The 23,254-nt window shown below is 41.2% G+C and overlaps 1 protein-coding gene across 3 annotated transcripts; it reads left to right on the top strand.

Moving 5' to 3' along the window:
- Positions 1–669: 669 nt before the first annotated feature.
- mthfr (methylenetetrahydrofolate reductase (NAD(P)H)) lies at positions 670–19,314 on the top strand. 3 transcript variants are annotated; one of them, XM_086213849.1, is made up of 12 exons: positions 670–939; positions 2,599–2,860; positions 5,522–5,760; positions 9,615–9,725; positions 9,807–10,000; positions 10,728–10,978; positions 13,968–14,102; positions 14,415–14,595; positions 16,970–17,152; positions 17,230–17,331; positions 17,409–17,528; positions 18,725–19,314. In XM_086213849.1, exons 1-12 carry the CDS (start codon positions 888–890, stop codon positions 18,944–18,946), a joined length of 2,052 nt encoding a protein of 683 aa, XP_086069975.1. In that variant the 5' UTR covers positions 670–887; the 3' UTR covers positions 18,947–19,314. The 3 variants fall into 3 exon arrangements, with proteins under 3 accessions (XP_086069975.1, XP_086069974.1, XP_086069976.1); XM_086213848.1 differs by having other exon boundaries at positions 670–948; XM_086213850.1 differs by having other exon boundaries at positions 670–1,005.
- The last annotated feature ends 3,940 nt before the right edge of the window (positions 19,315–23,254 follow it).

The raw sequence follows: 23,254 nt of genomic DNA, 5'->3' as shown, positions 1-23,254 counted from the left end.
AATTTGAAATATACATCCAGTAGCATCAAGTGTTTTTTTGTATCATTGTTTTGTTTATTTGGTGTTTTTTGTATGTTTTATTTGCACACTGTGGGCCAGTTGTTATTGTACACACCTTCACTGTGACCCATCTACCTAATACAGATCTATTTGTGTATAGAACTGCAAAGGCTCTGTTTATTAGAACTACCAGTGAAGCATTAGTAACCTAATACAGCTATAACTTTATTATTTACAGTCAAAAGCTTTAACTGATACTGCTGATTGTATACATTGTACTGATTGTTCCCCTATAAACTTGTGATTGTATTGACCCGATGAAGGTCTGATGACCAAAAGCTTGGCTCTTTTTCCACTAAATGATATTTGCATGGATCTAAATCATGCAAATATCATTAAGCATTTGTTGGAGTTAATCTCCTTTTTATTTGAGGGAAATATCCAAGAAATAAACCTGAGATGACAAGGCCTGCCCTTGTGTCATGCAGGACATTTATTGTAGAAAGACAAGAAATGGTGAAGTTACAGGGTGTGGAGCCAGTGCAGGACAATGTTGGGAGTATAGATATATGTGGAGACAACGCTGAAATGACAAAAGTATTGTCTAATTTTCAAAAAACGCTCAGCTTGGGTAGGATTTAAATGACTGGTACTGCCCGAGAGTGACGAGAACTTGAGGGCGGCGGTAATGCAAGTCCTTGGATAGCCAGAGCTGTAAAACGCCAACGAAGAAGAAGCAGTATCAGAATAAAAACATTAAGAAGAAGAAGAAGAAGAAGGAAAAGGGATTGGTTCCCGGTCAGCACCGCCGCATGGAGGCCACCTCGCACTGCATTGGCAAAAGGGGTCGTTCCGTCTCCCTCCTCACTTTGTAGCTCCTTCTCTGGATGGATGGGATTGTCTGGGACACCGGCGATACAAAGACAATCGTCTGTGAAAGTGGGACAAGTAAATTTTGTGGTGTTTTCCCCAACCCACACATCGTTCTACGAGCATATGACTAGGGTTAGCGTGAAGCTTGTTTTATTAAAACTAAGCGAGTTGCTTACTATTGTCATTTCTATTCATAACTGAATAGACTAAAGTTACCAACATTCGTGTAGCCAGCTAGCCGTTGTCCACTTAATGGTTCTAACAGGCTCAAGGCGGCTTTTGCTACTACTATTCCATTTCGAGGAGACACTGTTGTGGTTGGAATCTTTTCGACATATTATCGATAGTTTGGAGCTCTTTTAAACCGGTGTACACAAATTATGATGCAAATTACACATCCGTGTCGGCTATCTCTGCATCACGCAGAAAATGAATGGACTAGTCTTTCACAGTGGAGTGAAATGTTTCAGCTGTTGTGATATAACCTGATTAAATATACCATTATGAAATAATGATTATGATAAATGTGAAATTACTTTGTAACATAATTTCGAAATAACCATAACTCAATCGCGAACATTGACATTGTGGGCCACAGACGACAGAAACCCAAACTTCTTCATGTGATGAGTTACTTTAGTAGGACGTAGACACAATGCATATATTTTGATAATGTGTCTTCTTCCCTGGTATTTTCTTAATTCTCCTATTAGTTTGTTGGTAATTTGTAGAAGCTGACTTGTTATGGTAACCTGCCGCACCTTTCTTTGGTTAGCAATTTTTCAGATTAAATCTGCTGAATTTCCCCTGTCCTTAAACATAACTTCACATGCTCTTATCGCAATTTTGAGAGTCATCCCCTTGTCAGGCAGGAGTTTTAAAATAAAGAAGATTAATACAATGACATTTTTGCTTGGGGTACATTGTATCATTTAAGAAAATAACAAATTGACTTTTTTTAGCCACTAACTGTCTTACCTTGGCGCTAACAAATGAAACATTAAAACTGACAAACGAAACGATTAGAGTGTAAAGTTGTTTTTTTCTAAAAAATAAGCACTGCTATGTCTCTGGCAAAAATGGATTGGGTGGAACAGAGTTGGGGGATATTTTGTCTTTCTAAAATTGGCAGTGTCTGCATCAGGGTGCTTCCTCGTGGTGATCATGGACTAGATTGAACATGTGCAGTGGGAATTGGGATTTGTCATTTTTTCTTGCTGGGTGAAAACTATTGCAGCTAACACATGCTTCAAGACACATGTACACTTAAGTACAAATCAGCCCAGTTATACTTAAATACTTTATACTATTTATACATTTGTATTCTTTTAGTGTCTTCCAGTCTGGTCTTTATGGCATTGTGACAGAGGCCACTGGTTCTCACTCAATTAAGGATTTGATTGATTGATTTGAGTGTCAGATCTGTGATGCTACATCTTGAATCAAATCTCTTCTGAAATATATCTGCATGTAGTGTGTCACAAACATGATGTATTATTGTGGCCCAACCCATGTCTGAGATGTAGGACTCATTTCTGTACCAGTGTATGTGCTAAAATCTATTGAGCTAAAAATAAAAAATTAAACTGGGACTGCAACTCTTGGTGGTCCATTACATGATTTTTTTTTTTTTTGAAAACTGATAGATTTTAATGTGATGCGTTTTGCCTTCTGTTAAAATATACAAGACATTGATGAGTCATTTTTTTTGTCCTTTTTTCACAGCATTATTTGGCATTATGGTGAACCAGGTTCATCGAGTTGATGGTAGCTGCCAGTCAGGCAAAAGCGACTCCAGTGGGGCAAGCAACAGCGGGGGGGAGAGCTCCAAGGATAGCTCTCGCTGTTCAACACCAGTGCTGGATGCAGACCGAATTGACAGGCTGCGGGACAAGATGCGGAAGAGGATAGAGTCTGGAGATCGCTGGTTCTCGCTTGAATTCTTTCCTCCCCGTACAGCAAGTGGAGCAGTCAACCTTATCTCAAGGCATGTGCAATAAACCCTTATCTTCTTAAAGGGGTCATATTTGGTTTTGTGAAGTTTGGATGCGAAATACAGGAGTAGTCATAAGCTTACCAATATTTGTTTATTGCCACATGGTGGAACTAAAAGGGAAAGCTGTTCAACATAAACACCATATTTCAATATATTTCTCCTCTTCCTGTTACAAAATTAAACATTATAGACATCAGTACGAAATAAAAACAGAGTCATAGCAGGTATTGCCTGAACATACTTAAGTTTTTCTTTGGAAAATGTTTGTTGCTGCAACTAGCAGCATGTTAAAAATAAACAAAAAAAGCATTACTAAGACAGTAAAAGGCTGAAGGTAATACAGTTGGGATGGTAACAACTGCCACCTTTACACATTAAAAACTTTAAATCTCTCACTGTATAGTAGGAAAGTTTTTGATCATTAAGGAATCAAAGTATTTAAGGGTAAAATCACACTAAATGATTCAAATGTCTAATTTGGCATTTCTCACAATGTTGAGTCCTTCAAAAATTTCACAGCTCTGGATCCTGATTCTTTACAAGGCCAAGAGACAACCCTGGTAAAATCTGTGTGAAAATCTGTTCATTGCTTTTTGTGTAAACAGATGAAGAGTGGCTCCAGAATCTAAAACTTAACTTAAACAAATTAGTCACTGAAATCAAACTTTCAAAAGCCTGAAAATTAACATATGAAGATAACTGTCAAGTTATTTTGGGTTCAACATTAGTTCCTGCCTAAACTTGAAAAATGGCTTGAGGTGGACACAGAACGCCTCAGGCAACTCAGCTTTTCTTGGTTTTATTTCATACAGGTAGTGTTCAATGACGGTTCAGTTTTCCAGTAGGAGAATAACAGTAGTTGCATGAGGTAGTAGTAGTAGTGTAGCAGGTTGATAACCTTTAAACACACAAACACAAAATTAGTTATTGCTCAACTTCAAACACATTCCAAATTTACATTTCAAAGGAAATACATAACTTGAAAGCAACAACCTTTCTAACGTTTTCCTCAAATAACTTGACTTTCATTTTCATTTCTCAAAGTTGTAATTCTTTTATTACTTTTTACTTTAAATTAAAAGGAATGTTTTAAATACATTTTCAAATTAATTATTTCATTTCGGCTTTATTTCCTAATAAATGGTTCAAATAATTAACCATGTGTATATATTTAAATTTTCCAATGAATTCAAATACTGCAAATGGTATTAGATACAAACATACACCTAATTAAATATCGAGCACAAGTTTGCGCACGGTCTCACAATCGTTCAAAATTAAACAACTAAATTAAATCATTCAACATAAATTAACGTGCGCGAGTGCCGTTTTTCTTTAATAAATGAAATTTGCCATGTCTATAACTAAACAATTTAACAGCGGTCACCACACAACCGCTGCGCAACACACATGTTGCCAAACAAATTGATGCGCACATGCCGGCACATTAAATCAAAGCAAAGGCACGGACGCACCGTCAAACTGAACATAGAATGAATGCTTTCGACTTAAAAGCAAGAATCAAATCAAACATTCTACATTTAATAAATAAACAATCATACCAACAGCGTCTCAGAAGCCCTCCAAACTGATGTCTCCCTGCAGCGTGGACTTCTTTGTCTCATCTGTCTCAAAACCAAAGTGAATCTCAGGTCCTCACCGACCTGAACTTTAGCTCCGCGCTGCCCTCTACTGTTTTGTCACATGAATTGTTTTGGGTCGTAGGTCGTTGACTGCGATTGATATAAAATTATATTTACAAAAGCAATGTACTGACAAGTTTAGAGGAAAAAAAACTACTTTCAACTTAAGTCTGCTTTTAACTTAACAATAATACAATTCAAAATTGATGTATTCCCACATGTGTACATTTCAAATGGTTGTAAATTGGCATTCAGATCTTATTGCAGTATTAAGGTTTCTCTGATTTTATTTGTAGAGCCTGTTTTCACAAACAGTTTGTCTCAAAGGGCTTCACATGGCATCATAACAACATCCTCTGCCCTTAGACCCTCACATCGACTGAGGAAAAACTCCATAGAAAACCCTTTTAACAGGGAAAAATCTGACCTCAGGGTGAGCGACAGAGGAGGGATCCCTCACCCAGGACGGACAGACATGCAGTAGATGTTGTTACAGAGGAGAAAACAGTTTACAATACAAAATGTGGGAAAGATGGAAATGTTAATAACAGTTGAAGAAGGAAGCTTCTGGAAGGGGAGGCAGGGAGCCAGCTTGATGGGAGGACTGGACCAGATGTGTCCCCCAGCAGTCTAAGCCTGTAGCAGCATAGCTATAAAATGGTTCAGAGCTACCTGAACAAGCCCTAAGTATATACAGCTGTTTTATTAAATAAATTATTAGATGATTATGTATAATGATTTTGTATGTTTATGTGTTAAATTTGCTCTGGTCTATTCTTAAAGAATTCTCTCAATGAACAAATGTATAAGTGACACTAAATCAAACTTAACTATTTGAGTCTGTAAAAATTATTGGGTGGATTTTTATCATCTTATCAGCCACCTTGGCAGATGAGACAAAAATGTAATTTGGGACCCTGCTCAGCATTTTAACTAACCATGCAAGACACATTGGTACAATTTTTAATGCCTGAGTGTCTGTCTTTTTTCCCATGTCATTTTTCTTTAGATTTGACCGTATGGGCTCTGGAGGGCCACTGTTCATAGACATTACCTGGCACCCAGCTGGGGACCCAGGTTCGGACAAGGAAACCTCATCAATGATGATTGCAAGCACAGCAGTCAACTATTGTGGTCTTGAGAGCATCCTCCATTTGACCTGCTGCAACCAAACCAAAGAGAAGATCTCTGGCTACCTGGGTAAAGCAAAGCATTTGGGCCTCAAAAACATCATGGCTCTAAGAGGAGGTAGGAGCAAATCTGCTGCTGACAGTGTGCAGTTATAAATATATGTTTACATTCATAATTCCATTAGTTGGAATACCTTTTATTATTTGGAAAAGAGGCAAGAAAGGGGATATTCTTCAACTTATAGTTTTTTCCAGTCATGACAAAATAGTTAATTGGTTTCTTCCCGCCTGCAGTTCTTGGGAATAAGCCAAGAGCTATATGTATAAAATCAGGGTAGCTATAGATTAAAGGAACTGTATTAAAAACCACATAATAGGATAGAATAGAACAGAATGGAATGGAATAGAATAGAATACCTTTGTTGTTATTGTATGATCAGATACAACAAAATTGGGGTGCAACTCCTATATAAACTTAGATAAATAAGTTAATAAAGAAATACTGTACAAGTAAAAATAAATATACAATGTAAGAAAATACTAAACAACAAGAAATGTTGACAAATAATTTTAATTTAAATTGTACAGTGCACATGGCAATGAAGACATGTTTTATGTACAGTAGCAGCAGTGAGGAATGAATGTCTTATGAGTGTTTTATTTTGAGTTCAGTGCAGTCATGGCTTGTGGGAAGACACTGTCTCTGAGTCTGTTGGTTCTGGTCCTGATGGACTGATAGCGCCTGCCAGAGCACAGCAGGTCAAAGAGGTAGTGGGTGGGGTGGGTGCTGTTGCCGATGATTGCCTCGGCCAGATGTCCTCCAAGGAGGGGAGCTTGTAGCCGATGATCTTCTGCGCTGTCTTGACCACTCATTGGAGCCTCTTCCATTCTGTCTCTGTGCAGTGGAAGAACCACACTGTAATGCAGTATCTCATAATGCTCTCAATGGTCAAGCAGTTGAAGGTCACAAGCAGCCTCTGGCAGATGTTTTTCCTCCTGAGCACTCTCAGGAAGTTCAACCGCTGCTGTGCCTTCTTGATTACAGTGCCTAGGAAGGTGAAGATGTGGACCATCTCCACGCCGTCTCCATTGATGTTGATGGGGCTGGATGTGTCCTGTGCTTCCTGAAGTCCAGGATGATTTCCTTTGTCTTTGTGGTGTTCAGAGCCAGGTTGTTTGCCGAGGACCACTCAGACAGTTGCAGGTCCTTGTCCCTGTTGGCAGACTCATCCCCCTGTGATCAGCCCCACCACCATTGTGTCGTCTGTAAACTTCACAATGACATTCGTTGCTGGAGTGGGCGAGTCTGCAATCGGCGGTGCAGTGTGTGTAGAGCTTTGGGCTCAACACACAGCCTTGTGGGGACCCAGTGCTCAGTGTCTGAGAAGTCCCCAGCAAGACCCAGCTTGACTGTCTGAGGTCAGTTAGAAAAGAAGTCCTTAATCCAGTGACAGGTCTGAGTGGGGAGTTCCAAGTCAGTCAGTTTCCTGACCAGGATGTCAGGGATGATTGTGTTGAAGGCTGAGCTAAACTCGATGAAGAGCATCCTGATGTATCTCTGCCAGGGTTCTAGGTGGCTCAGGGAGACCTATATTAAATCCTAATACTATTTGTAGTAGATCCAAATAGTTGGTTATAGCTCTTAATCATATTTGTCTCTTATGCAGGTCTGTTGATGTAATATTATAGCTTTTTAGTGGGACTATCTCTATATTTTGTGACTAATTCAGTTCAGCAGTTCCATATTCTAGTGTGATGTTGTTTTTTCCTAACAGTTTGATAAGATTTCTCTGTAGGATTTTTTATGTGGTCATGCAGATGATAATCAGAATAGATAATATGTTTTATATTTTAGATTCTCAATGTAGCCACCCTTTGCTTCGTTGACAGTGCTGCAACCCTTGGCCTCTCTCAATGAGCTTCATGATGTAGTCCCCTGAAATGGTTTTCACTTAACAGGTGTGCCTTTTCAGGGTTCATTTGTGGAATTTCTTGACAGTTCTATTTGACACCTGTTAGAATTCATGTTAGTCAACTTAATTTGAGTAATTTGTTTAGGGCCAAATCACAACAAAAGTTATCTCATGACACTTTACAGGTAGAGCATGTCTAGTACCACACTCCTTCAATGAATTTACACTCAACAATTCTCCATGAGCAAGCACATCCTGCAGCAGTGGTGATGAAACCTTCCTTTTAACAGGCAGGAATGTCCAGCAGATCCAGGCTCAATGGGGACAGTCTTCTGCTTTGACAGGTTGGAGGGAAAGAGAGCAGGAGAGACAAAGACAGATAATAGAGGAAGACAGATATACAGAAGGAAAGAGAGGGACAGAGATAAAGAGGGAGAGAAAGGGAAGAGACCTATGGACAGCCAGGGACATGAGCAGGTGGTGCTGCCGGTAGCCACTTGAACCTCTTCAGGTCTGTAGCCTCCTCTAGCAGCACCCGGGATCTGAGATGTGGGGAGCCCGAAGGCTCCAGAGAAGAAGAAGACGAGTTAGTAACACATATGACTATGATTTATGTATGACACATATAGGAGGACAGAGAGGAGGAGAGAGAAGTCCAGTGGACCATTGGAGATCCATCTAAGTGCTAGCCTAAGCAGCCCTAATTATAAGCTTGATCAAAAATGAAGGTCTTAAGTCTGCTCTTGAAGGTAAAGAGGGTGTTTGCATCCTGGACCAAAACTGGGAGACAGTTCCACAGGAGAGGAGCTTGATAACTGAAGGCTCTGGCTCCCATTCAACTTTTAGAAACTCTAGGAACCACAAGTAACCCTGTATCCTGGGAGTGAAGGGTTCTACTTGGATAGTAGGGGACTGTGAGCTCTGTCAAATATGAAGGTGCCTGATTGTTGAGGACTTTGTATGTTAGAAGAAGAATTTTAAATTCTATTCTGAATTTGGCAGCAAGCCAGTACAGGAGAGACATAATCTCTTGTACCAGCTCTCGCCAACAAGCGGGCAGCAGCATTTTGGACCAGCTGAAGAGTCTTTAGGGACTTATTGGTGCAGCCTGATTGGAGGGAATTGCAGTAATCCAGCCTGGAAGTGACAAAAGCATGGACCAATTCTTCTGCATCTTTTTGAGACTGGAAATGCCTGATCTCAGCAATGTTATGTAAATGCTATAAATATTATGGCAAAAACCAATCAGCTAAGTAAAGAGAAACGACAGCCCATCATTACTGAAAGAACTGAAGGTCAGTCAGTCCAGAAAATTGCAAAAACTTTGAATGTGTCCCCAAGTACATTCGCAAAAACCATCAAGCGCTCTGATGAAACTGGCTCACATGAGGGCCTGCCCCAGGAAGGGAAGATAAAGTTATCTCTGTTGCTTAGGAACAGTTCATCCAAGTCACCAGCCTCAGAAATCGCAAGTGAACAGCACCTCAGACTAGAGCCCAGATAAATGCCACACAGAGTTCTTATAGCAGACACATCTCTTCATCAGCTGTTCAGAGGAGACTGAATGAATCAGGCCTTTATGGTCAAATAGCTACAAAAAAAAAACACAAATCAGGAAAAATAAACAAGCAGAAGAGATTTGTTTGGGCCAAGAAACTAAAGGAATGGTAATTCGACCAGTGGAAATCTGTGCTTTGGTCTGATGTGTCCAAATTTGAGATCTTTGGTTTAGCCAGAAAGTCTACCACAACATCCTGCAGCAACATGCCATCCCATCCAGTTTGCGTTTAGTTGGACCAACATTTATTTTTCATCAGCACCATGACCCCAAACACACCTCTAGGCTGTGTAAGGACTATTTGACCAAGAAGGAGAGTGATGGTGTGCTTTGCCAGATGACCTGGCCTCCACAGTCACTTGACCTAAACCCAATCCAGATGGTTTGGGATGAACCCATTAAATTGTATTAATAATTTTATTCATATTTATTTTAATGGTTTTGGAGATGCACATGGCAGAAGACTGCAAGCTAATATGTGTTATTTTGAAATCTCCGCAGACCCATTGGGAGCAGATTGGGAGGAAGAGGAAGGAGGCTTCAACTATGCTGTTGACCTTGTTAAACATATCCGATCAGAGTTTGATGACTACTTTGATATATGTGTTGCTGGTATGCTCTCACCCACAAGATGAATAAAGAGATGAACTGAAATATATGTCAGTCAGTGACTGAAATGTTTGTGTGCTTCAGGATACCCCACTGGCCATCCTGAGGCAGACGGCTATGAGGAGGATCTTCGACACCTAATGGAGAAGGTGGATGCCGGTGCAGACTTTATAATCACCCAGCTGTTCTTTAGAGTGGAAACTTTTCTCAAGTTTGTAGAAGACTGCAGAGCAATTGGTATCATGTGTCCCATCCTCCCTGGTATCTTTCCCATTCAGGTAATGCACTGCTTCATCCACGAAAAGGAATTCCGCATTGTTATTAGAATTAAGCCTTTGAAGTTGGTTGCTGACTGTGTCCCATGTTCACCCAGTCCTATAGCTTATAAAAAAGCTTGGGGCATGTTTTCTTGTATTTGTGTTTTTTGGCCATTATTCCCTTTGGGTGTATTCACTGAAGTTTCTCATCTTCCTCACCAGAACCAGGTTTTAGCTAGGTTTTAGGTATAATGCAGCTGTCTACACTGTGGGCATGGTGGAGTTTCTGTGGTTAAATCGCTGTGTAGTAATCTGACAGTTACTGGCTTAAGCTTGATGCCTTCTGCAACAGTCTGCACCTTGATTTGTCCCATCTGCCAATAGTGTGCATATATTTTGTAAAGAGATTTGAGTGGTCTGCAAACTAGAAACGTACCGTAAGAATGTTTAAAATTTAGTCTTTCTTGACAATACCACATTTGTAAGAAGTGGACTTCAGGACAGTGCAGTTGCACGTGATTTTTCTGCACAACTTTTTTGATTACATGACATGATACTATAAACAATACAGTACCATTAAGAAAGAAGATAAGCGGAGTTCGAATTTATATCATTTTATCAATTTTAGCACAAAACATAAGGAAGTTTCTACATAAATACCTCAAAGTAATATTGATCAAAATATCAGATCAGTGACTGCCCTGTCATTCGTGACTGGAAAGAACCAAGTACAGCTGTTTTTCTCCAGGGATACCAGTCTCTACGTCAGCTTGTTAAGCTGTCAAAACTTGAAGTACCAGAGGAGATTACCAAAATCATTGAACCCATCAAAGACAATGATGCTGCTATCCGAAACTACGGAATCCAACAAGCGGTGGAGATGTGTCGAGTGCTCTTGGACAGCGGTAAGGTACCAGGTCTCCATTTCTACACACTGAATCGAGAGGTTGCTACAATGGAGGTCCTCCGACACCTGGGCCTGTGGAAAGAAGACCCCAGGTCAGTGATCTCCATGTATGCTCACAGAAAATGCCAAGTTCCCACTCAGTCAACACTATCAAAATTGTATGTGTCTGTTCACTGGTGGCAATACAAAGATGTCTTCATCAAGTAGGGGGTGCTGTAAAGCCTTGGCCTAAGCCATATGAAATTGTCAGACCTGGCACTGATCAAAAGAAAAAAAAGAATCAATTCATCCTCAACCAAGTTCCATCTTCCCACCAAATTAAATCAAAATCCATCCACATCATGAACTTTGCTTTAAACCAGGGGTGGGCAACCATGTGCCATGGAGCGCCGTGTGTATGCAGGTTTTCCTTCCAACCAAACACTTTAATAGGTGATTCCACTGATTAACACTCTTCTGTGGCTGAAGGTGTGTTAATCAGTGCAATCACCTGTTAAAGTGTTTGGTTGGAAGGAAAACCTGCATACACACGGCCCTCCATGGCACATGGTTGCCCACCCCTGATTTAAACAGATAAACAAACATACCAAAAAATTCCAGTGATCACATTAGCTCCTAATCTCTTATAGATAGTGTAGTATATATATTCAAAAGTACATTCAGAAGATCTCCTAGTTACATCTCCTACAGACTCCACAACCAACAAGCTGATGCCCAGTACAGCAACAAAAATACAAAATACTAGAGATCAGAATCAAAATTAGACAGGACTTTATTGGCAAGTATATTTGTACTTACAAGGAATTTCCATTGGTGGTTTTTTGCAATAGTAAAAAATAAAATAAAATAGTACAGGGCCCTGGTATGATCCACATATACTGGCTGAGATAAAGCTAACTGCACTCCTCGGATGCCTGGTAGCACAGACGAACTAGCTGCTAAGGGATGGGATGCACCCAGAGTGGCTAACTCAGGGCAAGAAAGTCCTGATCGTGAAGGACCCCTAGAAGGGCCCCATCACATCCAACTACTAAACAATAATCTGCTTTTCCACAACATGGAACCCTCTGTCAGGTATCATCGCGAATAAGATTAGTAAGCACATGGGTGAATACATGAACAGGGCTCAAAAAAGAATTGGCACTAACACCTAGGAGCAAAGTACCAGCTACTGGTTGGCAGAGCAATCACCCGAGACAGAGAGCAGATGGACGAACCTGTGCACCACCTGGAATGATTACAAGAAACCCTACGACTCAGTGCCACGCACATGTATACAAGAATATCTGGAACTGTACAACATCTACTGTAAACTGACAGCCTTTGTCAGAAACTCAATTGGTTTGTGGAAGATGACCCTAGAGGCCAACTCAAAGCCAATAGCCCAAGTTAACATCAAGTGCGGCATATACCAAGGAAATGCACCTTCACCGCTACTGTTCTTCATAGGCCTGAACACCCTCAGTCAGATCATCACAAAGAGAGGTTATTGATACCGATTGTGAAGCGGGCAACAATCAGCCACCTGTTTTACATGGATGACATTAAACTGTATGCCAGGAATGAACGAGAAATTGACTCACTGATCCACACCACCAGGATCTACAGCAACGACATAGGGATGTCATTCGAATTGGACAAATGTGGCCGGATGGTATCAAGGAGACGCAAGATGATCCAAACAGAAGGGGTCAACCTAACACAAGGAAATATAGGTGACATCCAGAGCAGCTACAAGGGCTTTGGTATCCCACAGGCTAATAGAAACTATGTGGAGGCAGCAAGGAAGTCAACCACTGCCAAATGCCTCCAGAGAGTAAGACAAGTACTGAGAAGTCAGCTGAATGGTAAGCACAAGGTCTGAGCAATCAACATGTGTGCACTACCAGTCATCAGATACCCCGCTGGGATCATAAGCTGGCCAAAGGAGAAGATAGAAGCCATAGACAACAAGACTAGAAAGCTCCTCACCATGCATGAAGGGCATCACGCTAAGTCCAGCATCCTGAGGCTTACACTAAGCGTAAAGAGGGAGGATGAAGACATGTGCACCAGAGCCACTGTCCAGGATGAGACATCGAATATCTAAGAGTACATCAAGAAGATGGCCCCTCAGGATGAGCTGCTCAGTGAATGCCTTAGACAGCTGAAACCCAATGACAGTGAGGAGGGAGAGGTACAGATGTGGGCAGACAAGCCCCTACATGCCATGTTCAACCACCAGATTAAGGAAGCGGTGCATATCAAGAACACCTACCAATGGTTGGAACATGCTGGACTGAAAGACAGCACAGAGCCACTCATCATGGCAGCACAAGAGCCATAGAGGCCAAGGTGTACCACACCAGATGAGACCCAAGATGCAGGTAGCGAGGTCTAAGACACCAGACGCAAAAGTGTACATGGAGAGACACAACCAAGTGGTGGGGATAGTGTACAGAAACATCTGTACCCACTATGGACGAGAAGTACCCAAATCCCGATGGGAAATACCACCAAAAGTGATGGAGAACAACAGGGCTAAGGGACTTAAGCTTCCAGACTGACAAACGGTTACTGACAAACCAACCAGAAATAGTAGTGGTGGACAAACAAAGAGGACAGTGATGATAGATGTGGTGATTCCAGCTGATGCCAACATAAGGAAGAAGGAACACGAGAAGGTTGAGAAGTACCAGGGGTTAAAAGAACAGCTAAAATGGATGTGGAAGGTCAAGGCTGATGTGGTCCCTGTGGTAGTAGGACAACTTGGGGCGGTGACCCCCAAACTTGGAGAGTCGCTCCAGCAGATTCCAGGAGCAACATCTGTCCAACCTCAGTCCAGAAGAGCTCACTCTTAGGAACAGCTAAGGTACTGCACCAAACCCTCAAGCTCCCAGGCCTCTGATAGAGGACCTGAGCTCGAGGATGTGAGGATGACACAGAACCCTACAAGGGTGAGAGGGAGATTTTATATATATATAAAAACAAAAAATCTCCCATATATTGCCATTTTTGGTCTGGTTAGCTTAACCCTGTTTAATTAAATGTATGCTTGCTCTTGTGTTTGGAAGTAGTTTAAGAATTTGCTTTCTCTGCCAGACGACCTCTCCCCTGGGCAGTGAGTGCGCATCCTAAACGCAAAGTTGAGGATGTGCGACCCATCTTCTGGGCATCCAGACCCAAGAGCTATATCTATAGAACCCAAGACTGGGATGAATTCCCCAATGGCAGATGGTAAGATTCATCAACCCATAACACAAACATATTTCATGTGGTGAAAACCTCAAGGCTCATTTCCCCACCTACATTGTATTGAATATCATAATAATCCATCCTTCCATCGATTTTCTATATCCCAGCTAACATTAGGCGAGAGACGGGGTACACCCTTGACAGGTCGCCAGCCCATCGCAGGGCCATCAAGAGCAATTTGGGGCTCAGTATCTTACTCAAGGATACTTTGACATGGTCACCAGGGGAAGTGGGGATCTAAGTGGGGATTGCTAACCTTCCAATAACTGTCTTTTGTTAATTTTTTTCCCCTAGGGGTAACTCCTCTTCCCCAGCTTTTGGTGAGTTGAATGACTACTACTTGTTCTACTTGAAGAGCAAGTCATCCAAAGCTGCACTGCTGCAGATGTGGGGTGAAGAACTCATGAGTGAAGAAAGTGTCTATGAGGTCTTCACCTGCTACATCACAGCCAAACCAAACTCCAGTGGACACAAGGTAGACAAGACAAGACCGTTTAGTATTACTTATACAGTCTGTATGAAGACTGGTGATATCATGCCTCTCTCTTGAAGGTTTTCAATGGCCTTTGCACATTATGTTATCCACACTACATATTTTACTTGGGCACAACCTTTACTGAAATCTTGGTTCTCTTTCATATCACAATAACCATATCTAAAAAGAAAACTCCCTCATGAGAAATAATGAATATATTTGTGACGATGAGAAAAAAAACCTGGTGCACATACTCTTAGCTTTGGAAAACATTTATACACAGGATGATATGTTTATATCTGGATAAAAAAAACAACCTAATTATAATCCCTGATGGATGTAGAGATAGAAATCAGCACAATTATTGCCATTCTTCAGGGTTGGGTTTGATTCCCCAACATTTGTGTCTCAAAACAGATGACAAAATTGAGACATCACCTGTGGAAAACACTACTTAGTTGAATATGAGTTGAGTGGCATAAGATATCACCAGAAGCCTCTACTTTTTCTTGTTAATTTAATATCTGTGAAGTCTTGACCTCTCTTGGAGAAATCAAACACCATCCATCCATCCATTTTCTACCCCTTATCCTGTTAAGGGTCGCGGGGGGCTGGAACCCTAACCAGCAGCCTTTGGGCAAGAGGCGGGGTACACGCTGGATGAGTCGCCAGTCCATCACAGGGCCAATATAGATAGACAACCATTTACACTCATAGTCATGCCTACGGTCCATTTAGAGCAGGGGTGTCCAAACTGATCCAGTAAAGGCCATGTGGCTGCAGGTTTTCATTCCAACCGAGCAAAAGCAACACCTGATTCTACTTAAATCAATTAAGCTGTGTCCACACAGTTCATTTGTTGGATCAGGTGTTGCTTTTGCTGGGTTGGAATGAAAACCTGCAGCCACAGCGGCCCTTTACTGGATCAGTTTGAGACACCTGATTTAGAGTATTCAATTAGCCTAGTTCCCATTTGCATGTCTTTGGACTGTGGAAGGAAGCCGGAGTACCTGGAGAGAACTCACACAGGCACAGGGAGAACATGCAAACTCCCCCCAGAAAGATCCCGTGCCTGAGCCCGGGCTTGAATCCTGAAGCTTCTGGCTGTGAGGCGACAGTGCTAATCACTGCACCACCGTGCCGCCCACTCAAAGAGTACCATTTCAAATAAATTAAGAAAACCATCCCTCGAAAAAATCTTATGAAATAGAGATTGCATGTCAATATCTGACTCGACAAATAATAATAAAAAAAAATACCTGCTGCACAAACCCCTTCTAAAAGGATGTTTTTATGGTGTCAAAGCAAAACCATCCACTTAAGCAGTACTTTTAAATATAGTTTCAGACATGCAGTAGACATTTTTTTAACACAGAATCTGTATCATGTGTCAATAGAATAGGTGAAAAACTAACTGCTCCTCTGAAGAAAAGTAGGTGGTGGTGGTGATAACATCGCATTTGCCAGAGTGGTGAATTTTTGACTGTTTAATTTAAAGAATTACAACTGCCAAAATCTTGGTCCAAAAATTATAAAATAAACCACCCATCATTTCGATATGTTTCAGGTTTTTGTTACCTTTTTGGGAGACTCAGATTAAAAAACTGGGCAAAAAATTAGTAAATTTTTTTGCATTCATATTAGCTAATAACTAATAACACTGCAGAGACATCATCTGACAGATGCAGACACCATTTTGACAATTTTGTCTAAAATCAAGAGAATCTTTGGATCCATTTCATTTGCATTAGCACAGATACTTGTGCAAATATAGATGTTGCTTGAGTTGATACAATTAACAAAAGTTGCAAACAGAGTTTTATCATGTTTCTCTTTCTTTCTGTCATTTTAATTTATAACAACTTATGAGAAATTAACCACTATAAATTATTTTTTTCTAAAGTTAGGTCAGCATATTCGGATGACAATCCATATTGTAAACAATTGAAAAAGTCTGAAAATGTGCAAGTTTTAAAACAGAAGACCAATGAAGGAAAGAGGCAGATGAAGACTAGGCCAAAACAACTGGCGAGATAATTGCAAAAAATAAAACGGTCATCATAGTGGTTTGTGGTCATTTTTTTCTCTGCCTGAGTAGTGGTTGGATTTTTTTTTTTAACAATATACCTTAAACACAGAAAAAGAAGATGAAGAATAAAGGTTGCAAATCTGTGGGGCCTCCAACAAATAATCATTTTGAAAATGAAATTTTTAAATAAAGGTATCAAAAATGTGATACCTCAGTCTGCATTATCAGCAGATTCAATTTTAGGTATATAGAGCTTGTGGGATGTGAACTTATTCTCTTTCCCGCATAATTAAAGACCAAGACCATATGCCGTGTGATCACAGGTAAAGTTTCCTCTTCTGCCAGGTGATGTGTTTGCCATGGAATGATGAGCCTCTTGCTCAAGAGACCAACCTGCTGAAGGATGAACTGGAGAAGGTGAACAGACGAGGCGTGCTCACCATCAACTCCCAGCCAAACATCAATGGCAAACCCTCCACAGACCCTGTAGTAGGCTGGGGTCCTGCTGGAGGCTACGTCTTTCAGAAAGTAAGACCACATTGTGATTTTTTTTTTTTAATGCTCAATTGCTTTAAATGGAGTGGTTAATTCTCTGTATCCATCAGGCCTATCTAGAGTTCTTCACCTCCAGTGAAAATGTGGCTGCCCTTCTCAAAGTACTGAAGAAGTATGAACCCCGTGTCAACTACCACATTGTAAATGTGCATGTAAGTTTGAGCAGAAAGCCCTTGAGTCAATGATTGTATTAAAGATGAATTTGTGACAATGACCATCCTTCATGCAGGGCCGTAACCTGACCAATGCCCCTGACATGCAGCCCAATGCAGTGACATGGGGGATCTTCCCTGGCAGGGAGATTGTTCAGCCCACAGTTGTTGACCCAGTCAGCTTTATGTTTTGGAAGGTAAGATAGATATTATCCTATTTATGTGCAGGAAATCACAAAAGATCGTCCACATGCTGACTTTATTCCTGCAGGAAACAAAGCTTGAAAGATAAAAGGGGCAATACACAATGAGCTGTGCAAATAGCATCACAGTAAGCAGTTCAAACAGCAACTTGACCAGTCCTTTTAAACCACTGGCGGTGCTAATTCAGTTTTACAAGGATACCCATTACCCACCAATTTAGTGATATTTTGTCCTCCTGGGGTCTGGAAGCTATCAAGTAATCTAGTGAAGATGATAATAAAAACAAAATGCAGCCAGTATAGTGTACTGTTGCAAATGGGTCAGTGATGATTGTAATTTTAACAACAAATATGACATGGAACAGTACAAGAAATTGCAGAGATCCAGGAAGGCCATTTTTGACATGTTGATCATTCCTTTGATGGAAGGACCATATTTTCAACCAATTAATTTTCAACTGATAATACAAGATCTATCCATCTATTGTGTTTTGACCTAGACTTGTGAATAAAATCTTAAACGCCCGGTGATTTCACCAGTGTAAGGTGGCAACACCCATATCCAGAATATTATGGGTTCATTTTGGTTCAGTCAGAGGAACTGGAGGGATGCTGTCCAGATACATAATACATGATCCACATAACATCCACATGGAAAAAGATAGCATTCAGTTGAAGTTAGCCCAAGTTATAAGAAGGGACAAGAGGCAGTCAGAGTGATCAAAGTTTGCACTATTATTGTTGAGCTTTGTCAGTAAGTGATGAAGCATCTCTTGTTGGACTGATGTTTCTTTCAGCACCAAAAGGAGTAGGCCATTTTTGAGTGTTTTTGAGATAAAAAACAAAAACATATGGAACCCCAGTTGTGGCCTTGAGTTGCAAAGGTGTGTGCACAAGTTTTGTATGGTATGTGGACCTGATAATTCCCTTAACATGTCAACTTGTAGCCAGAATTCACAATGGCCACAACATTTATACAGATCATCTTGTATGCACACCTTCCACAAGTTATGGCTGCAACGTTACATGATATTTAGGTAGAAAATTAAAGCACCATTGCACTTCTGGGGCTCCATATAAAAGGGATTTGTTAGGTTAAAAAGTTTTAGAAATGCTTTTGCTGAGTCCTTACTTTAGGGCTTTATTTGCGTCCACTAAGAAACATTTCATTGGTCAAAATTCTTCCCCAGGATGAGGCCTTTGCCTTGTGGATTGAACAATGGGCCAAACTGTATGAAGACGAATCTCCTTCAAGGATGATCATCAAGTATATCCACGACAACTACTTCCTGGTCAATCTGGTTGACAACGACTTTCCTTTGGAGAACTGCCTGTGGCAGGTCATCACTGATATGTTTGAACTGCTTGATGCTTCATCAGAGCCTCTCGATGATGGAACAATCTCTAAGTAAAACTAACTGTTTCATACATCTAATTTTAGAGGAGAAAAAAAAACACTTTTGATATATTGATATTTTATGCTAGTCTTTTTAATGCTGCTATTAGCCAGTATTGTAAAATGGAATACAAAGTTTATCTAACTGTATTTCATGAAGGCCTTTTAAAAACAGTAGTTGACAATTAACTGGTAAATGTTTTTTTAAAACAGCTTTTGTGCGAAAGCAAAACATCTGGACACTGAAACTGAAATGCAGTGTACATAATGTATATCCTACGATGTGTCAAAAAGACTTAATGTATGTATTTTAGTAAAGACATTTATTTTGATGTTTTTTAATTACCTGAAGTTATGAATAATGCTTTTTGTTTTGAATAAAAGTCAAACTTTGTCATTTGTTTTTTCTTAATCAGTTTTTTTTAGTTGAACCTCGGCAATTTAACCATTTGTACAGGTATTCTTATACTCTTGTTGACATTCAGGGTTTCATTCTCATGAGAGACCTGTCCAGGCAGCAACTCTTGAGTGTGACATGTTAAGTATTTTTATATGTTAAAAGAAAACGAAAACCTGTTTAATGATCAATTTATACGTGAAAGCTTTTCATTAACTTTAAGTAGGAGTAACTTCTGTTTGGTTTTACTTGCAATTTTTGGGGCATTATAGATTAATAATTCAAAAATAGCATTTCATACTAATACAATGAGACTGGTGTTCAGGTTCCATGATAGGGACTGGTGGATAGTGGTGCCTAAGAAACAGAGGGAGGAGACCCATTCCACAACTTGCCCATTAACAGAAATGGGAAGGGGCCGGGCTGCCTTTTTCCTGAAGTCAAATATGAGCTCTTTGGTTTTGGTTGCATTAGGGATTAGGTTGTTGTCAGCACACCACTGCACAAGCTGTTCTACTTCACTCCGGGAGGCAGTTTCCTCCCCATCAGATGAGGCTGACAACAGTGGTGTCATCTGCAAACTTTAGCAGTTTGATGGATGCAGAATTGAAATGAAATGTTTGCAAAGTGAAACTGCATTGTCCATTCCCAATTTGCCCTGTAGGCAAATTGGTGAGGGTCTAGTGTGATGTGCACCAAGTACGTACAGACTAGGAGCTCAAAGACCTTCATTACTACAGAAGTAGGAGCATGATGGAGGATGATTATAGGCCTGTTGCTCCTACTTCTGTGGCAGCGACAACCCCCGCCCCACCCCACAGAGATGCTGCCCATGACTGCCGCCACCCGCTGCTCAAATTCCGTTAGGTGCCCCTCTCCCTGACCCTCACCTGTCTGGCCAGCACTCCTCGGGAGGGCACCTGTACGCTGCTTGACCTCCACCTTGAGGTCCTGTTAGTGCCATTTTCCATATTGTTATTTAAATTTAAGCCAATTGATTATTGCAGTTATTGCATTTAGTGATTGCGCAGTGTTGAATTTAGTCCTGTTTTGCTTGCATTGTTTAGGAAGTTAGAATTGCAGACATGCATTAGAACTAGAGGAAATCTTTCAGAGCACCAGCAGTGTTGCAAGCTGATGACGTAGTTATGTTCGCGCAGGTTTCGTGAGGAAAACTCTGCTTTGTATCACTTTGATCATTCAGTAAAGGAGGAGCCAACACTTTTCTACCGTCGTCATAAAACTTCAAACATGCGTGCAACAACTTTAGCCAATAACAGGTCCCACCACATTTTTTTTAATCTCCGTGGGGGTGCGTTGCGCCGAACCCACCCTCTCAATTCTTATCCCACTCACAACGGTTATTGTTTGTACTGACACCACTGGACAGGCTGCAAAACAGAATCGACTGTCTCTCCTCCACCTTTCCGACCAGCAACTCTTTTTCTTTGACATTATTTTGTGAGCGCGGACAGCGGAGACCCTATTTACATTAATTTGCGTATCTATAGGTGGGGGTAACGGGGGCGGGCCCGGTCGCTCCGACTTTTGCGCTCAATTCCACGCTGATTGGGATGTATCAAGGAAGCGTGCGTGGATTCCGGCGCTCGCACATCCGGATTTTTTTGTGCATACGCAACTTTCGCGATTCTTGCCACTGCAGTTTTTTAGTATGAGAGCCATGCACACACAGGATGCATGGTTACTTGTGGTCCCCAGAGTTTCTAAAAGTGGAATGGGAGCCATAGCCTTCAGTTATCAGGCCCCTCTCCTGAGGTACCATCTCCCAGTTTCAGTCCGGAATGCAGACACCTTCTCTACATTTAAGACCTTCCTTTTTGATGAAGCTTATAATTAGGGCTGGCTTAGGCTAGCCCTTAGATATGCTGCAAAAGGCAAAGACTGCCAGGGCATCTCCCATGGTTTACTGGGCTTCTCTCTCTTCCTCTCTGTCCTCCTGTATTTATATATGTTACTAACTCGTCTTCATCTCTGGAGCCATTGTGATTCCCCACTTCCCAGATCCCTGACAATGGTGCTACTGGAAGAGGCTACAGACCTGAAGAGGCTCAAGCTACCAAACTTAGACAGATGGGGACTTGAGCAGGTGATGCTATCATTCTCATCCTCATTATCTCTGCTTTCCTGTCTTTTAGTACAGTCTTTTTAGTGTTAGTACAGGAGGACAGAGAGGATGAGGGAGAAGCCCAGTGTAACATGGGAGATCAATCCAACAGTCTAGGCCTGTAGCAGTGTATCTACAGGCTAGCTAAAGCAGCCCAACTATAAGCATCATCAAAATGGGAGGTCTTAAATCTACTTTGAAACATAGAGAGGGTGTCTGCATCCCAGACTGAAACTGTGAGACAATTCTCCAGGAGAGGAGCCTGATATTTTTACATTTAAAACTGATTTGTTTTTCAGAAGAAATTGCTCAGGTTTTACAGAGTACTTATACTTCTATGACAGATAATGAATTGGAGTTTGTTGTTACAGTTTTACAGAACAGAAGTGGTGGTGCTCAACTAAGTTTGAGTAGTGTGCTAAATCATGAGATTTTGTCAAAGAAGACAGTTTCTGTGCGACTGCAACAACTGTGTTAAAGACAATAACATGATTCTGTGTACTCTGCCAATGCAGCCACCTGTGACCAAGAAAAACTGGAATACCCCAAACACTAGCACAATACTATGGGGTGTGACTGCATGATACAGGTAATCATTGGCTGAGCTCTCCAAATCTGAAAATCAGTTAAGTGACAAATCTATAATCTTCCATCTGTCAGGAGTTCAAAAAAAGCACAGAACTGAACCCACAATGCAGATCGATAACGAAAGTGCTTTCTTCAGGCTCAATGCTCAAAAAAGAAAGGAGGAACAGAGGCAGATGGACGACAGGGCTGGACGAGGCAGAATGGAGGGCAGGCAAACGTCACGGCTGGAGGAATGAATACAAAACAGGTAAGACGAGGCAAAAACTCGTGGATCTGAGCTGGAGTCCAAGGAAATTTTAAGCAATCTTTAGAATAGCGGCTGAAAGCGTTACCACAGAGGTTGGAACAACGAACTGGCGATGAGTGGAGGAGGAGGCTGGCTTAAGACTGCTGTTGGTGTAGTGGAATCAGGTAATGAGCAGCAGGTGTGCAGAGGAGGGTAGATGCCGTGGATCTCGGGAGACCCCGCCCAGCCCTGGGGAAAACTAAAAAACATGGACATGTAGCAAGAGTGCACTGAATCTAGGCAGGGTCCTAACACTATCACACTGCAGGGAATAAATAACTGCTGTGTTCCCAGACACATGATGCACCACATACACAGACAATTTGGATTTATTTACATAACGAGCACCACTACATGATTGAAAATCCAGCTGTTTTTAGGGGGTTCCTTATGGCTGTTAATAGTGCAACAGCACACAACTACAAGCACTGTTGTAATGTCCTCTTTACACAATGTAAACAGCACCCGGGCATAACACAGAAATGTGCTGTTTGTAAGCACATCTGCAAGTAGGTATACTCTTATCAACAAAATGAGTTGAGCCCAAACACAATATACAATGTGACACAATGAAATACTGCTGATAAAAACCTGCAAGCGAAGTAAAAACTAGGGATGCACAGATTCTCTGGTCAGGAACGGACTGGAATCAGCTGGCTGTCAGGTCTGTCTGTTTGGTCCAGACCAATGACTGGCCGGTCAGTCCTCCTGATTCTTAGCTGCTCACTTGCTGGAACACTCGTTCCTTTTATGCCAATGACATGTTCCAGTCTCTGTTGAAGGATATGGTGGTCAATAGTGTCAAAAGCTGCACTAACATCTAATAAGACCAGCACAGAGACCAGTCCCTCATCTGATGCTGGTAGGAGGTCATTGGTAACTTTGGCTAGTGTTGTTTCTGTGCTATGATGAATCCTGAAACCTGACT

Source organism: Aulostomus chinensis, chromosome 9, assembly GCF_037954235.1.
Source record: "Aulostomus chinensis isolate RoL2024-O1b breed Wild chromosome 9, RoL_Achi_v1.0, whole genome shotgun sequence".
NCBI lineage: Eukaryota > Metazoa > Chordata > Actinopteri > Syngnathiformes > Aulostomidae > Aulostomus > Aulostomus chinensis.
The sequence above is the reverse complement of the archived record's forward strand: the minus strand, read 5'-3'. Positions and strand labels throughout refer to the sequence as shown.